Source organism: Odocoileus virginianus, chromosome 14 (assembly GCF_023699985.2).
Source record: "Odocoileus virginianus isolate 20LAN1187 ecotype Illinois chromosome 14, Ovbor_1.2, whole genome shotgun sequence".
NCBI classification, from domain to species: domain Eukaryota; kingdom Metazoa; phylum Chordata; class Mammalia; order Artiodactyla; family Cervidae; genus Odocoileus; species Odocoileus virginianus.
Window position 1 is genome coordinate 46,375,273 of NC_069687.1, and position 17,596 is coordinate 46,392,868.

A 17,596-nucleotide genomic window follows, 5' to 3' on the forward strand; every position below is an offset into this window, starting at 1 on the left:
TCAGGGTATATTCTGCATCCGCATGAACCAGAGTTCCTTAGGAGATAACATTCCTTCTTAATCTCATCAAGGGTCACAATTCCTTAGGAGATAACCTTCCTTCTTAATCTTCTAAAGGGCCATGATGACCCGTGACCCACTACCCGCTTTGTACTGTAGACCTGGGTTATATAAACTATCAAAAATACATTAACGTACAGCCCTGTGTCTCAAAAACTTATACAACTGTGCTTTGACCTCTAACAGGACTGAGCAATTCTTGGAGGTTTCTGAGAACCCAGATATAATCTTAGTTCAGTTCAGTCGCTCAGTCGTGTCTGACTCTTTGCAACCTCATGGACTGCAGCACACCAGGCTTCCCTGTCCATCACCAACTCCTGGATGGAGTTGCTCAAACTCATGTCAATCAGGTAGGTGATGCCATCCAACCATCTCATCCTCTGTCGTCCCCTTCTCCTCCTGCCTTCAATCTTTCCCAGCATCAGGGTCTTTTCCAGTGAGTCAGTTCTTCACATCAGGTGGCCAAAGTATTGGAGTTTCAGCTTCAGCATCAGTCCTTCCAATGAACACTCAGCACTGATTTCCTTTAGGATGGACTGGTTGGATCTCCTTGCAGTCCAAGGGACTCTCAAGAGTCTTCTCCAACACCACAGTTCAAAAGCATCAATTCTTTGGCACTCAGCTTTCTTTATAGTCCAACTCTCCCATCCATACATGACCACTGGAAAAACCATAGCCTTGACTAGATGGACCTTTGTTGGCAAAGTAATGTGTCTGCTTTTTAACATGCTGTCTAGGTTGGTTATAACTTTCCTTCCAAGGAGTAAGCGTCTTTTACTTTCATGGCTGCAATCACCGTCTGCAGTGATTTTGGAGCCCCCCAAAATAAAGTCTGCCACTGTTTCCACTGTTTCTCCACCTTAACTTTAGCTCAAATAAAAGTTTCCATTTCTTGGACCGATTAGCTTTTTCATTGACAGTACTATTTACAAAGTTGTGGATGTAGGAAAACCCACAAGGGATAGTATAATACTGGTGGTAGCCTGGAGGTGGGTCCCTTATGTATGGAGATTTGAGGGGAGGGAGCATTAACTGGGAGCCAGAGGGGAGAGTCGTGTGAAGTTGGCCTCCCTTAGAAAAGCAATGACCTTTAGTGGGGAGCACAGTCATCTCACCTGGAGGGAATCAAGGGAATCAGTGCCCTGACCCCAGCTCATCCTTTTGTCCTCTTTGGGGTAACCAGTGGCTGAAGCCCAGTGAAAAACAGGCACAGAGCCCATCGTTCAGGCCTCACAGGTCTGCCTCCTGGGCACTGAGCAGGGTGGAGAGAGCATTGAGAGGTGCAAGCACAGTATCCAGCACAGGCTTCAAGCCTTTAGCATGACCCATGTTATGAGGTTCACTACAATCTTGTTACTGAAAGCTCAGCCTCTCTGTATACTGGTGTGGAACTAAACCCTAGAGACAGAATTTTGGGTGAAGTAGAAAAGGACAGTTTTATTGCTTTGCCAGGCAAAGGGAGACAGGGGGGCTTCTGCTTTGTAAAACTGTGTCTCACCTCCAAAGAACTTGAGGGTTTTTATAACAATGGGTCAAAAGTGGGGTCTCTGACAAGATCGGGGCTTGGACTCCTTTAATCTCATCTCAGGTGAAAGTGAAAGTCATTCAGTCCGGTCTGACTCTTTGTGACCTCATGGGCTATACAGTCCATGGAGTTCCTCTAGACCAGAATACTGGAGTGGGTAGCCTTTCCCTTCCCCAGGGGACCTTCCCAATCCAGGGATCGAACCCAGGTCTCCCACACTGCAGGCAGACTCTTTACCAGCTGGGCCACAAGGGAAGCCCAGAGATGACCCATCATCTCAGGTGGTCGGTCTTCAAATCTTGATGTGCTCCTCTGGTCCCTCCAGTCTTGCCTCAGGTGGTTTCTTGACTGTCCTTCCCTTGACTGACAGCTGTTCAAACCTGCCCTTTGGAACTCAAGGAAGGTCATGGAAGCTGAAGTCTTGCCTACAAGAAATGGGGACCAGAAATGTCTCCATGCCTGGGAGCCCCACAGGGCCCTGCTTAGTTTCAATCTGAATACCATCTATTTGTCTTGCCTCTTCTTGACTGTCAAATGGGGATGACAAGGGATGTGTGCATGTATGTTAGTCGCTCAGTCATGCCTGACTCTTTGTGACCTCATGGACTGCAGCCCACCAGGTTCCTCTGTCCATGAGATTCTTCAGGCAAGAATCCTGGAGTGGGTTGCCGTTTCTTCCTCCGGGAGAATCTTCCTGATCCAGGCATTGAACCTGAGTCTCCTGCATCTCCAGCATTGGCAGGCAGATTCTTTACCACTGAGTCACCTGGGAAGCCAGTAACAAGCGATAGCAGTGACCAATTCATGACTGCTAATCCTACAAGCCTGGCAGGCTACAGTCCATGGGATCTCAAAGAGTCAGACATGACTGAATGACTAACACACACACACACACACACACACACACACACACACAATCATATCATGCAAAAATTAAGCCAGTTAACCTATATAAAGCATTCAGCTTGCCATAGTCCTTGGCAACAATAAGCACTCCAATATATTATCAGCAAACTTTTCTGGACATACTCTCTCTCTGAATTTTTGTTTCTTCCAAAATACCCTAGGAAACAGATTTTTTTTCTTTTTGTTTTGTTATGTTTTGCTTTGATTGATATGACCAGCATGCTGAAGCTCCAGTACTTTGGCCACCTGATGGAAAGAACTGACTCATTGGAAAAGACCCTGATGCTAGGAAATATTGAAAGCAAAAGGAGAAGTGGATGACAGAGGATTAGATGGTTAGATAGCATCACTGACTCAGTGGACATGAATTTGAGCAAACTCTGGGAGATAGTGGAGGACAGAGGAGACTATTGCTTCAGTCCATTGGGTCGCAAAGAGTCAGACGTAACTTAACTACTAACAACCACCACCACCATCATTTAGCACAGCACCTAAAAGAATAGGTACTCAACAAATGTTTGTTCAGTGAAATTAATGCTCACTGAGTGTCTGTGCAGGCATTTAATCTGCTTTATCTCAAAAATCCTATAAGGGAAATGCCATTTCCATTTTACAGATGAAGCTACTAATACTCGAGGTTCAGCAATGCTCAAACTTGCCCAAAGCAGATGGAATGCAAAGTCAGGCCAGTCTTACTGCAACAGCCATGCCCTTTGCCCTATATCAGTGGCCTCTGCAAGGAGGGCTTTCTGCACAGAATGACACCCTGACCCTCACTCCCCTGTGAGTCTCAAAGGGTGGGTCTCCGCTCCCCAGAAGCCAGGTGACCACATGCTCCTTACCTGGCATTAGACTTTTGGGACAGAGGGTCTCAGTCTGAATTACCTTTGTGTCCCCACAGGTCACCCCATTTATTAGGTGCTAATTAATGTCGGTTGAATTAAATAATATAATAAAAGATAGGCCATCTTCTGCTATTGCTGATGCTGTTTCCTATGCATTTTGCTCATTCCTGGGGGCCTGGGGAGGTCAGCCTCCAACTCCCAATCTAGAAGGACCAGGCCTAACATTCATTTGGGGCTTCTCTGGGGGCTCAGATGGAAAGAATCTGCGTGAAATGTGAGAGGCCCAGGTTCGATCCCTGGATGAGGAAGATCCCCTGGAAAAAGGAATGGCTACCCACTCTAATATTCTTGCCTGCCTGCACAGAGAAGCAGGGCAGGCTGCAATCCATGGGGTCACAGAGTCAGACATGACTGAGCGATTAACACTTTTGCTAACATTCATTAAGCAATTTCATAGCCAGTCATTGCTCCAGGTGCTTTAGCAGGAACAACTCATTTACTCATCCTGACTAATATACAGAGTAAGACTTGTCCCTATCCTTATTTTAAGTTTCAGGAAACTAGTTCAAAAGAGTTGAGTGACCTTGTTCAAGGTCACACAGCTAGAGAGAGAACCAGGATTCTGTATCCAAGCAGACTGATCTAGAACCTGTACCCTTAAATGTTAATAATGAAGAGCTTTCAGTTTTCCTGTTGGCAACCTGACCTCTCCTGTTCAGTCCACCTCCTGTAGCTCCCCGGCATCTCCTTGCTGGCCTTCAGCACATCCCAGCTCACCATCACCCAAGGGGCCACCTTCACGTTATCTCTGCTTGCTCTTACTGCTCACAGTCAAGAGCAAAACAGAGTAGAAGGATCTTGCCAGCATCTTTGTTGCCCACTTGCTTGACATAGATGAGTCTTCTTCCTTATCTTTGTCAAGCACATTTAGAGATGAAGCTACTGAAAGGGAATTCGCTTAATTTTTTTCCCCCAAAGATATTTGGCCTGGATGCTCCTGGGAACAAACCAAAACCCAAAATTTCATGGCAAGGAGCTATCGATTGGAGAAAATTGAGGAGATAAACATAAAGCAAATGGCACAACTGTTAGAATGTTCTGTAAATTTTGCTGGACACAATGTTAATTTTATTGAAATGATCACTGACACACCAAGTTATTTCATGGACCCAAAATAGTAATAAACTCAATTTTAAATTTATGACATTAATTTATGTTCTTTTACAATTCAGTAATCACTACCTATTTTCCCACCCTACATCTTCATCTTTCCTCCCTTTTACTCTTTTGCTGACTTTCTATTACAAAATAAGCATAATTAATGTGGATTTGACATGTCTGTTGTCTGAATGAACAGCAGTAAATTTACAAGATAATAGTAGCTAATTGACATGAACCTTTTTTCAGCTGGGTTTCTCAGAAATATACTCTGTGGCAGAAGTTAGCATTGATTTCCATTAGGGAGTGCTCTCAGGATCAACTCCTGAGGAAAGGAAAGTGGAAAGCAAGATTGGGAAATCTAGCAGATACGCAGATCCAACAAGGGTGTCAGTGGGCCCCGCAAAGTTATCCTGTACCTTGATGGCCCTTCAGAGTCATCCAAAGCTGGGGAGAGAGAGTCTGTATGCTCCACATTTATTAGTCATTGGCTGCAAGGCAGCCCTGAAAGGACAGGTGATCTAAAGAGAGAGTTTTCTTGAAGTCCCAGCAATCATCAAAGAAGGCTGACAGCCCAAGGCTGACTCCTCCCAACACCCCTGACAGCTGGGGAATAGGTCCTTCCTTTCTGAAAGGACTCTTACCTGGTGCATGGCAGTGTCTATTGCAGAAACAGTGGAACTGATTGTTTGGTTTCCAAACTCCAAGGAAAATCGCACCACTGAATCTCCTAAGCCACAGCACATTTTGTCATTCAAGTCCAGTCAGCCATCATTTTTCAGGCCTGTTATGAGACCATGACAGAAGCAAAAATCTTAAGGCGAGGCTCATCCATAAAGCAAAGGGTAACATTTATGACTCAGTGTCAGGCAAGGCCACTCCCTAAAGAGCCACAGTATAGACAAGGCTACTTGCTTTTGAGAACAGACAGGGGAAAGATGGATTCTGAATAGAATTCTAGGTTTCTTCAAAAGATGATAGGTTTCATATATATCCTATCACCTTTCGAAGAAGCCCAGAATTCTATTTGCAGGGCAGAAATAGAGATGCAGATGTAGAGAAAGGACTTGTGGACACAGTGGGGGAAGGAGAGGGTGGGACAAATTGAGAGAGTAGCTTTGACATATATACACCACCATGTATAAAGTAGATAGCTAGTGGGAAGCTGCTATACAACATGGGGAGCCCAGCCTGGTGCTCTGGGACAACCTAGAGGGGTGGGATGGAAGAGGGAGGTAGGCTCAAGAGGGAGGGAATATATATACAGTTATATACATAACTATATATCATAGCTATATTTATATATATATAGTTATGACTGATTCCTGTATAGCAGAAACCAATACAACATTGTAAAGCAATTATCTTCCAGTTAAATTAAAAAGATGATAGGTTTTTGTAGGCAGAAATGAGGATGGGGAAGGGCATTCCAAGAGAAGGAACAGAGTAAGCACAGCCCTGGGCAGAATGTGAGGGTACATAAAAGGAATGACCGTTCTGGCTTTGTCATTGAAGAATATGATGTGGGTGAGTTCAGTTAACCAGAGGATACTCTGAAGTGGAGACGAGGTTGGAAGTAGGACATAGGACTGATCACGGGGGGCTAGATACCTTTAATTGTGTGACAGGAATGAATCTCAGCCCATGAACTCACACCTGAAAGATATGTCACAGTCCATTAGTTTTCATGAATGAATTTAATTATTTCTTCAAGATCTATCATGCTGGGCTGACAAGAAATGAACCTCAGTCACTCTTAGTTTCATCTAGGTATATTCAACAAAGAAAGCGCCAGCAAAGTCGAAGCTGCAGAGATGGAGTAGGGGCCTCTGGTCACTGACCCTGTCTCTGTGCACAGACCACAGTGGAGCTGGCCCTTGTTCCTGTCCAAGTAGCTTGTTCCAGTCCCGTGGCTCTGTGCAGTCCTGTCACACCTGGCGTATGGGACTCACTGGATGATTTTATTTTGGCCCACATAGTGGCATTGAGACATGTGAATTAACTGCAACATTAACAATCAGGAGATTTGTTTTGTAACATCCAGATTTATTTGTTTTAATTGAGAGATATGGTAATTTGGATTCCACATTCTCACATAACAACACCAGGCTGGAACTGAGTAGTGGCTTCATGCTTGAGAGCCTTCTTGCTGATTAGTGGAACTGTCCTGGCCCTACAGGTATTTGAGTTTGTAGTCCCTGCCCTACATGTCCCCTGCAATCATTTGTCTTGAAAATCTTACTGCATCCTCTGGAGGCTGCTGCCTGGGACCACCATGGAGCTCTCTGCTACTCAAACAAGCTCCAGAGACATACCCTCTCTGCCCTGCAGCCTGTGACATCTCTCTGCACCCTGGATGAAGAACCATCTCCTCTCTCAACAGCTTTATCCAAACCCTTTGTCCCACACACTCTTTCCTTTCTACTTCTGGAAAACTCTCTGTTCCTCATGGGATTGAGATTTTGGAGATATACAGGATATCTGATGGGCTTGTGTTTTCTGACCTGTTGCAGAAACAAAGAACCTACTATTCTGCTTGAATGAGGAAAGAACAAGTGGAAAATATGGGGATAAATTTGAAACTAATATCTCAAAATATAAGCTGCCCATATTAGAGAGTTTGGGAACTTCCCTGGTAGTACAGTGATAAGAAACTACCTGCCAATGCAGGGGACATGGGTTCAATCCCTGGTCCAGGAAGATTCTACATGCCACAGAGCAACTAGGCCCTTGTACCCCAACTACTGAGTCCATGCTCTGAAGGCCTGTGCTCGGCAACACGAGGAAAGTGAAAGGAAAGTGAAGTCGCTCAGTCGTGACCGACTCTTTGCGACCCCATGGACTGCAGCCTCCCAGGCTCCTCCGTCCATGGGATTTTCCAGGCAAGAATACTGGAGTGTGTTGCCATTTCCTTCTCCAGGGGATCTTCCCAACTCAGGGATTGAACCCCGGTCTCCTGCATTGCAGGCAGATGCTTTACCCTCTAAGTCACCAGGAAAGCCCTGCAACAAGAGAAGCCTCCACAATGAAAAGCCTACTCACCGCAACAGAGGGTAGCCCTCGCTCACAGAAGCAAGAGAAAGTCCACACACAGCAATGAAGACCCAGTGCAGCCAAAAAATTTGGCTTCTCTGGGTCTTAGTTGCAGCACGTGGCATCTGGTTCCCTGACCAGGGATCAAACCTGGGCTCCCTGCATCGGGAACGTGGAGTCTCAGCCACTGGACCACCAGTGAGGTCCCTGTTGGCAGCACTGAGTCACCGGAATGAAGGGCCAGGTGAGTGTATGTTCCGTCAAGCCTGATCAAGATGTCAATTTCAGCCATGTCAATGTTGTGAGGATTTTTCAGAGAATGCTTGATCTAAGGCTTGTGGACCTTGGCGGCTATAGGAAAAATCAGCGTGCTCGTGTCCATCTTCTTTGTGTGTTATTCCTAGTCTATTCCTTGGCCCTTGCACTTCCTTTAGAGTCACAGTGTGTTATACTTCAAGAAGACAAGTAACTAGTGGGCCTTCTGCAGGCTGTGGCTGTCTTTCCATATGCCTTCTTGGCCTTAAAAGTCCTTGCTTTTGTTTTGATATCATGATACGTTGTGTTATCCTTTGTCTATGAGGTCATCTTTGTATAAAAGTCATAACTCATTTCAACTTCCATTTAAGATGACTTTCCATTTATGATGTCTTTGCTTTGTTTATAAGAAATGCCCAGTGAGAGAGACAGATGGTGACTGGGGAATAGCCACATATAATGGCAGAACTTTGCTGTGTTCACCACAATCTAGAATTGAGTCCTCAAGTTCAAAAACTCCATCTTTTTGTATATACCAAGAGAATGAACTTCTCATTGTCCAGGAAATGTACAAAAGCTAGAACCAGCATCCTAAATGTGCAACTGGCAAATGGAGAATGTATTAATATTGCCTGGACAGAATACTCTGTATCTTGAAAATATACATGCATAGGTACAAAGATATATATAACTGTTTGAACATGGTGTTAGTAAAAGGGAAATTATATTGTTTTTTTTTTTTTTAACTACTTCTCAATTTTTTTTTTTTAATTTTTTTATTTTTTTTAATTTTATTTTTTTTTCCATTTATTTTTATTAGTTGGAGGCTAATTACTTTACATCATTACAGTAGTTTTTGTCATACATTGAAATGAATTAGCCATGGATTTACATGTATTCCCCATCCCGGTCCCCCCTCCCACCTCCCTCTCCACCCAATCCCTCTGGGTCTTCCCAGTGCACCAGGCCTGAGCACTTGTCTCATGCACCCAACCTGGGCGAAATTATATTGTTTTAATATGTACTGTGATCAAGCTGTAAAAACAACAGATCTATGAAGGAAAGACACACATATGTATTAAAGACAGAACATTTCTGTATGGAAGACAGGTACACTAGTCTGCATTACAGGGGGATCCTCTCAGTGGCTAGTGTGCCCTTTTGGCTGCCCAGATATGGAGGCATGATACCCACTTTAGCCCCGAGAAAGCAGAATAATTCCCTCTCCAAAGATGTCTATATCTTAATCCCTAGTACTTTTAAGTCCTGCTGTGTTCTATGTAAAAGGGGAATTAAAGATGATAGATGAAATTAAGATTGCTAATCAGTTCAGTTCAATTCAGTAGCTCAGTTGTGTCTGACTCTTTGCAACCTCATGGACTGCAGCACGCCAGGCCTCCCTGTCCATTAACAACTCCTGGAGTTTACTCAAACTCATGTCCCTTGAGTTGGTGATGCCATTCAACCATCTCATCCTCTGTCGTCCCCTTCTTCTCCTGCCTTCAATCTTTCCCAACATCAGGGTCTTTTCAAATGAGTTAGCTGTTCGCATCAGATGGCCCAAGTATTGGAGTTTCAGCTTCAGCATCAGTCCTTCCAATGAATACTCAGGACTGATTTCCTTTAGGATGGACTTCTTGTATCTCCTTGCAGTCCAAGGGACTCTCAAGAGTCTTCTCCAAGACCACAGTTCAAAAGCATCCGTTCTTCGGCACTCAGCTTTCTTTGTAGTGCAACTCTTACATCCATGCATCACTACTGGAAAAACCATAGCTTTGGTTGTATGGACTTTTGTTGGCAAAGTAATATCTCTGCTTTTTAATATGCTGTCGAGGTTGATTATAACTTTTCTTCCAAGGAGCAAGCGTCTTTTAATTTCATGGCTGCAGTCACCATCTGCAGTGATTTTGGAGCCCAAAAAAATAAAGTCTGTCACTATTTCGACTGTTTCCCCATCTATCTGCCATGAAGTGATGAGACCAGATGCCATGATCTTAGTTTTCTGAATGTTGAGTTTTAAGCCAACTTTTTAACTCTCTCTTTCATTTTCATCAAGAGGCTCTTTAGTTCTTCTTCACTTTCTACCATAAGGGTGGTGTCATCTGCATTTCTGATGTTCTTGATATTTCTCCCGGCAGTCTTGATTCCAGCTTGTGTTTCCTCAAGCCCAGCGTTTCTCATGATGTACTCTGCATATAAGTTAAATAAGCAGGGTGACAAAATACAGCCTTGACGTACTCCTTTTCCTATTGGGAACCAGTCTGTTGTTCCATGTCCAGTTCTAACTGTTGCTTCCTGTCCTGCATACAGAGTTCTCAAAAGGCAGGTCAGATGGTGTGATGTTCCTATCTCTTTCAGAATTTTCCACAGTTGGTTATGACCACACAGTCAAAGGCTTTGGCGTAGTCAATAGAGCAGAAGTAGATGTTTTTTTTGAACTCTCTTGCTTTTTCTTTGATCCAACGGATGTTGGCAATTTGATCTCTGGTTCCTCTGCCTTTTCTAAATCCAGCTTGAACATCTGGAAGTTCACGGTTCACATACTTTTGAAGCTTGGCTTGGAGAATCTTGAGCATTTCTTTACTAGCCTGTGAGATGAGGGCAATTGTGTGGTAGTTTCAGCATTCTTTGGCATTGCCCTTCTTTGGGACTGGAATGAAAACTGAAACTTTTCCAGTCCTGCGGCCACTGCTGAGTTTTCCACATTTGCTGGCATATTGAGTGCAACACTAGTCAGACTGCTTAATCAGCAGACCTTAAAAAGAGAGATTATTTCAGATTATCTTGGAGGGCCAATGTACTCACAGTGTCTTTAAACATGAAAGAGGCAGGTGAAAGTCTCAGTGTCAGAGTGACACAAGGTGGGAAAGACTGAATCAGCCATTGCTGGATTTGAAGATAAAGGAAGCAGTCACAAGTCAGGGACTGCAAGCCGCTTGCAGAAACTGGAAAAGGCAAGAAAATAGATTCTTCCATGGGGCCTCCAAAGGGAACACAGCCCTGGTAAACATCTTGATTCTAGCCCATTCTAGCCCAGTTGGGATTTCTGACCTCCAAAATTTTAAGATAATATATATGTGTTGTTTTAAGCCACTAAGTTTATGAAGCAATAGGAAAAAAACAGTCTCTCTGAACTCTTTTTTTTTTCTTAACTGACCTTTTATACAGGCAATGCAGACCATTCTGTATATGCTAAATATTTCTTTAGAAAAAAATAAAGCACAATTATGCAGCAGTAGTGTTAAGTGTCCAACACAACACCTGCACAGGCACTATTAAAAGGTATGTTTCCTTAATTCATTTATTAATTCTACAAACATGCACTGACTTTCTACTATGTTCCCAGCACCGTTCAAGTCACTGATGTGAGATCCCTGCCCTCACGGAACTTGTGTTCTAGTGCTTAGCACTATAATTATAATTTACAGTCCATTGCTAGCTGACATATTTTATTTGGCGAAGATAGGCTTTCTTCTTTTTTAACATTTTACTATAAGAATTTCAAACATACAGAAAAGGGGAAGGGGTATATAGTGAGTCACTGTTGGCCCATCACCTGGCTTCTATGTTTGTCAACAGTTTGCTCATCTTTGCACAGAATTTTTAAAATATTTAAATTGGTTAATGATATTTGTCAGGATATTTTAATGAAATTTCAGATTTAAAAAAACTATTAGAGCATTAGACAACACTGGACCCACATTCCCACGCAGCAACAATTATCTAAACCCAAGAAACCTCTGACATTAGCTTATCATCAGCTAATACATATGTGTGATTATCTTATTTCTCACTTCTAATTGTCTCTCCTTTACTGAAGTATACTGACAGATACAATGTTGTTGTTGCTGCTGCTGTTTTTAATTGTGGTAAAATACACAGAACGTGAATTTTGTCATCTTAGCTATTTTTAAGTAGACAGTTTAGTAGTGCTGAATATATTCACATTGTTGGGCAGCCAATCTCCAGACTCTTTTCCTTTTGCAGTTCTGAAACCCTACACCAATTAAAAAACAAGTCCCTGCTATTACTCTCCTCAAGTCCTTGGCAACCACATTCTACTTTCTATCTCTATAAGTTTGACTGCTCAAGGTACCTCAAATAAATGCCATTATCCAATATTTACTTTTTGGTGACTGGCTTATTTCTCTTAGCATAGTTTCAGTAAGATTCATCACTGTGGCAGTATGTGTCAGAATTTCCTCCTTTTAAGGCCGAATAATGTTCCATTGTATGTGTATACCACATTTTGTTTATCCAGTCACCTGTTGATTGACACCTTGGTTGCCTTCATTTTTGGCTCTTGTAAATAATGCTGCTATGAACATGGGTGTACAAATATCTTTTGAATGAGTGTGTGTGTGCACGTGTGTTCAGTTGCTAAGTCGTGTCTGACTCTTTGAGACCCCATGGACTTAGCCCACCAGGCTCCTCTGTCCACAGGATTTTCCACGCAAGAGTACTGGAGTGGATTGGCATTTCCTCCTCTAAGGGATCTTCCTGACCCAGAGACTGAACCCATGTCTCATGTGTTTCCTGCATTCCAGGGGGATTCTTTATCCTCTCAGCCATCGGGGTGCCCTATCTTTTGAGTACCTGCTTTGAATTCTTTTGTGTATATGCTTACCCAGAGGTGGAATTGCTGAAATCATATGGTAATTCTATTTTGAATTTTTTAATGAGCTATTATATTGTTTTCCAAAACGACTGCACTTTACATTCCGGCCAGCAGTTCACAAGAATTCCAATTTCTCCATATCCTTGCCAGCATTCCTTATTTTCTGCTTCTTAAATAGTAGCCATTCTAATGGGTATGAAAAGCTATCTCAGTGTGATTTCGATTTACAGTTTTGTAACAATTAGTAATATTGAGTGTTTTCTCACCTACTTATTGGGTTTTTCTAGGCCTTCTTAGAAATATCTAGTCAAGTTCTTTAAGTGAAAGTGAAAATTGCTCAGTCATGTTTGACTTTTTGTGACCCCATGGACTATACAGTCCATGGAATTCTCTAGGCTAGGATACTGGAGTGGGTAGCCTTTCCCTTCTCCAGGGTATCGTCCCAACCCAGAATCAAACCCAGGTCTGCATTGCAGGCAGATTCTTTACCAGCTGAGTCACAAGGGAAGCCCAAGTTCTTTAACCATTTTTTAACGGGATTGTGTTTATAAATTACCGTTGAGTTACACGTTTTTTTTTTTGGTTTGTTTGACCATGACTCATGGCTTTATGGGATCCTAGTTTCCCAGCCAGGGATTGAAACTGGGCCCTCAGCAGTTGAGGCCACAGAGTCTTTTTTTTTTTTCCTCCCACATTATCTATATGGTGAAATTTTAACTTTTGAACACAAAATGCTATTTTAAGAAAAAAGTTTCTCTTTACTTGTTTTAATGTGGCTTCCAGAAGTTTTGAATACACATGTGGCTTTTGTTAGATGTATACTGGATAGCACTGCTCTTACTAATTCTGCCCAATTCCAAAATACACTTGGTGATAGGTTTACAGTACTGGGTTTTTTTTAAAAAGAATGATATTTTATAAGCACATACTGCTGGCGTGTCCCTGATATGCCATCCAAATTTACTTTGAGTCTTAGTGAGCAGTAGGGCTCTAATTATCTGCTTCCTTATGAGTACTTACATAGTCAACTATAACTGTTATCATATTTTTAGGGCATGAAATGTGTATTCTATCAAGCTAAAAATAGGAAAGGCACCACTCATTCAAGGGTTAATTTAAGACTCCAGAAGAGGCAGCTTCACCATCTGAACCCCAAACCAGAGTCTACCATCCAGGATCAGACACACCTTCCTCTGGTGAACCACAAGGGTGATGGTGAAAGTTATGCCCAGTCAAAACTTTCTTGTTCTTCAAGGAAACAGCCTTCACTAATGAACACAAACGCTGTATACTCCTGAAGACTCTCTTGCCACTCTGCTGTACAAAGTTCAAATGACTTAAGGAAACACCAGAGTCCTCTGAGGCATTTTATTTGTACTTATTACATCCCCAGAAAAAGAACCCAAGGATTTCCCCTCCTGTATGTTTTCGTCTTGCTTCTTCATGGTCCGTGATGCCAGCTGAGGTTGTCAGTACAATGAGATCAAACTGATGGGATGGGAGCAGGTTATTCTGCCATTTTACTAGATCTTTGGGGTGCACATTGAATCTGGGGCTGATCACTCCACACTTATTTAGCCTGCCTGTGAGGTTCACAACAATCTTCCCAGCCCTGTGATCATCAATGATTTCAAATTCGCCAATGTAACCATGCTTCATCATCACTGTTAGAAACCTGATGATGACTTTGGAGCACAGCCTAATAAGGACCTGGCATTTGCCTCTCTTTTTGGCATTGTTGATACTCTTGAGAGCATCAGCCAGGACATTCATGCATGCCATTCTGGCGGCACAGAAAGATAGCAAAAAGAGGCGGGCCACAGAGTCTTGACCACTGGTCTGTCAGGGAATTCTCAGAAGATTTTTTTTTTAATATATTCTAGATATTAGCCTCTTATAGAATCTATGATTTGCAAATATCTCAATCTGTAGGTTGCTATTCTTTAATGGCTTTTAAGAATATGAGGCACTTCGTTGCAGCATGTGGAATCTTTAGCTGAGGCATGCAAGCTCTTAGCTGCCGTGTGTGGGATCTAGTTTCCTGACAAGGGATGAAATCTGGGCTCCCTGTATTGGGAGCAAGAAGTCTTAGCCACTGGACCACCAAGGAAGTCCCCAGTAGGTTGCTAACTTTTTTATTTCATCTTGATTTATATTTATATTAACTGCCTGAGTCCTTATATTCTCTTTGGGTCTTTGAATTTTTGACCCCTAGCTGATATTTTCTGGGTCACAACATTTAACATGTCTTCCTGAAACACAAGACTCTTTGACTGGATTTGGATATTTTCTAAATTCTTCAGTTAATATTAAAGACAATTTCTTTGTTCTATCCTTTGTACAAGTGGTTGAACTCATCCATTACATTCTTGAATCTACCTAATTTCATTTCTCATTAACTTTAATTTGGAAAGTAGCTTGCTATAATCCCCATGCATATGATATTTTAGCTTCATTGATCTTACTCTACCAGTTTTTTAAAATTTTGTTCTAGTTTTTAACCACAGTACTTTCATTTTAATTTTTCTCCCCAAAGGAGAGAGAGAGATAATTTTCATACTGCAATTTCAATGATACCTGATACTTGCTCAGTTAAATTTATTTTTATATATTCTTAAATTATTGGAGAAGGAAATGGCAACCCACTCCAGTATTCTTGCCTGGGGAATCCTGTGGACAGAGGAGCCTGGTGGCTGCCATTTATGGGATCACACAGAGTCGGACACGACTGAAGGGACTTAGCAGCAGCAGCAGCATTCTTAAATTATAAGCCACTGATTCTTCTGGAAGCAAAGGTACATGCACAATGGGAAGCTGAGGCCATGAGCTAACAGGACTCTGATGTGCTTTCATGCTGTCATTTCTTCTTTGAAAAAATGATCTGTGGTGTCTGTCCTATAGAAAGAACAGGCAAATGCAACTCACATAGCTCCTGGCCCAAAAGATACAGATTTAAAGCACGATTTGAGGGGGACAAAAACAATTTAGTAGAATAATCAAGCAAAGTAACAAAATTTAAAGAACATTGATTTTGGATCTCATGAGAGATGATAGCATTGGTTCTTTTATTTATTTATTTTTCCATTTATTTTTATTAGTTGGAGGCTAATTACTTTACAATATTGTAGTGGTTTTTGTCATACATTGACATGAATCAACCATGGATTTACATGTATTCCCCATCCCGATCATCATAACAAAGGCATACAAACTTCTTCAGTTGCCAAAATCAGTCTTCAGAACAAAATTCCATCATTAGGACCTTCAGTAGACCTATTTTTTTTCCTTTGGAAACAGCCCTAAGAAACACTCTGGATACCATTACAATACTTGTATTCAAGACTGGATTTAAATGAAAGTCTTGGAGTTCCCAAAGATCTTACTTAGATCTCCAGTAAACTTTCCCTCAAGGTACAGCCAATTTATATTGTCATTATTAGTGCCTGGACTGACAGCAGAAATTGATTTCTTTACAGGTTGGGCACAGAAGGAAGAAAACCTCTGGGAAAGAATGACTTTCATTCCAACCAACAAAGGAATAAAGACACTTTGGGGACATTTGTGTTAGGCTGACTAATGATAGTTGCAGATAGCAAACCAAAAATACAGTCAAAAAATGTTTTTAAATTTTCTTTGCCTCAGTTTTTCATCTATAAAATTATTATAATAATTATGCCTATTTACAGAGCTATTGGGGGTTCCCTCATAGCTTAGTTGGTAAAGAATCTGCCTGCAATGCAGGAGACCAGGGTTCAATTCCTGGGCTGGGAAGATCCTCTGGAGAAGGAAATGGCAACGCACTCCAGTATCCTCGTCTGGAGAATCCCACAGACAGAGGAGCCTGGCAGGCTACAGTCCATGGGATCGCAAGAGTCGGACACAGCTTAGTGACTAAATCACCATCACCAGAGTTATTGTTAAGAGAGAATGGAACACTACATGTAAATTACTTACAAGAGTTGATTTTAAAAAGAAAATATTCTTCAAATTTATTTTGGTACTTATATAAAGTATGGTTCTCACTTAATTTTATCTAGATTATAATCTAGTTGTCTTATGAAATCTTTCTTTCCTTTGCCTTTATTTTGCAGTATATTTTTAATTCTATGTTTAATTATGGTATGTAATAATGTTCTATTTCTGAAATTTCTATTCACTTACATGGATCTGTTTTGTGCCATTATATAAATTTTTGTTGTATCATACTATCATTTGCCATCTTGAAAACTACTGTCTTCTCTTTGCTCTTCTTTTTGAAGCTATTTTTTGAGAACTTAACCTATTTAGTACACTTTAGTGAACTTTCCATCAGCTTTATCTTCTTCTAAGAAAAATCCTATTGGTGTTTTGATTGGAATGATGTTAAGCTATAAATTGACTTAGAAAGAATAACATATTTATGGTATTTGTTTGCTTTCTTTTTCCCCCCTTCCAAAATCCTTTGGTGCATATCATCTTTAAATATCCAGTAATGCAGTTTTTCCTAAATATATCTTTACCATGTTTGTTGTAATTATCTATCACTTTTACTATAGTATTTTCAAGGTGGTAATTGCTCAGTAAGCATATGTTTTCATCATTTATCTTCTACTTTCATGTTAGACCTCGGTTATATAAAATTTAATCATACCTCTCAATTCATTGCTTAATATCAAGATCATTTATATAATGCTTATTACTGGTCTATCTTAGTTTCTTTAACCTCAATCCAAATCCCATGTTCCTCTCCTCACTCTAATGTGTCTAATACAGATTATAAAATATGTATATGTTTTGTGAAATACATAGTTATAAACTTTTTTCCCTCAGCATTAATTTTCTATGATGTACCCATATTGCTGTATATTTCTTGCTTCTACCTGCATAGCATTTCACATTCACTACATTTTATGTACCTATCCCCTAGCATACTTCTACCATAAACACTGCAACAAATGTCCCTGTATAACTCTCCTTCAGATCTATGTAAGAATTTCTTTGGTATGTATATTCCCTGAGATAAGTGAGTCTGAGGCATGCACTGACATTTTTACTGAATTCTGCCAGAATGCCTTCCAGAGTATCTGTACCAATTTACATTACTTCTCCGGATCCTTGACAAACTGATATCATCCTTTCCAATTTTTGCCAATTTGATGGGTATAAAGTGGTGTATCATTTTTGCTTCAATTTTGATATATCAGCTTACTAGTGATG

General features: G+C 41.3%; 1 protein-coding gene across 1 annotated transcript; it reads right to left on the bottom strand.

Moving 5' to 3' along the window:
- Positions 1 to 13,768: 13,768 nt before the first annotated feature.
- LOC110152709 (small ribosomal subunit protein uS8-like) lies at positions 13,769 to 14,182 on the bottom strand. The gene has a single exon (XM_070476413.1). The coding sequence runs from the start codon at positions 14,180 to 14,182 to the stop codon at positions 13,769 to 13,771; it is 414 nt and encodes a 137-aa protein (XP_070332514.1).
- Positions 14,183 to 17,596: the final 3,414 nt, after the last annotated feature.

Excerpts from the sequence above, each read along its gene's own strand:
- LOC110152709 (XM_070476413.1), bottom strand. The coding sequence starts at position 14,182 with ATGGCATGCATGAATGTCCTGGCTGATGCTCTCAAGAGTATCAACAAT.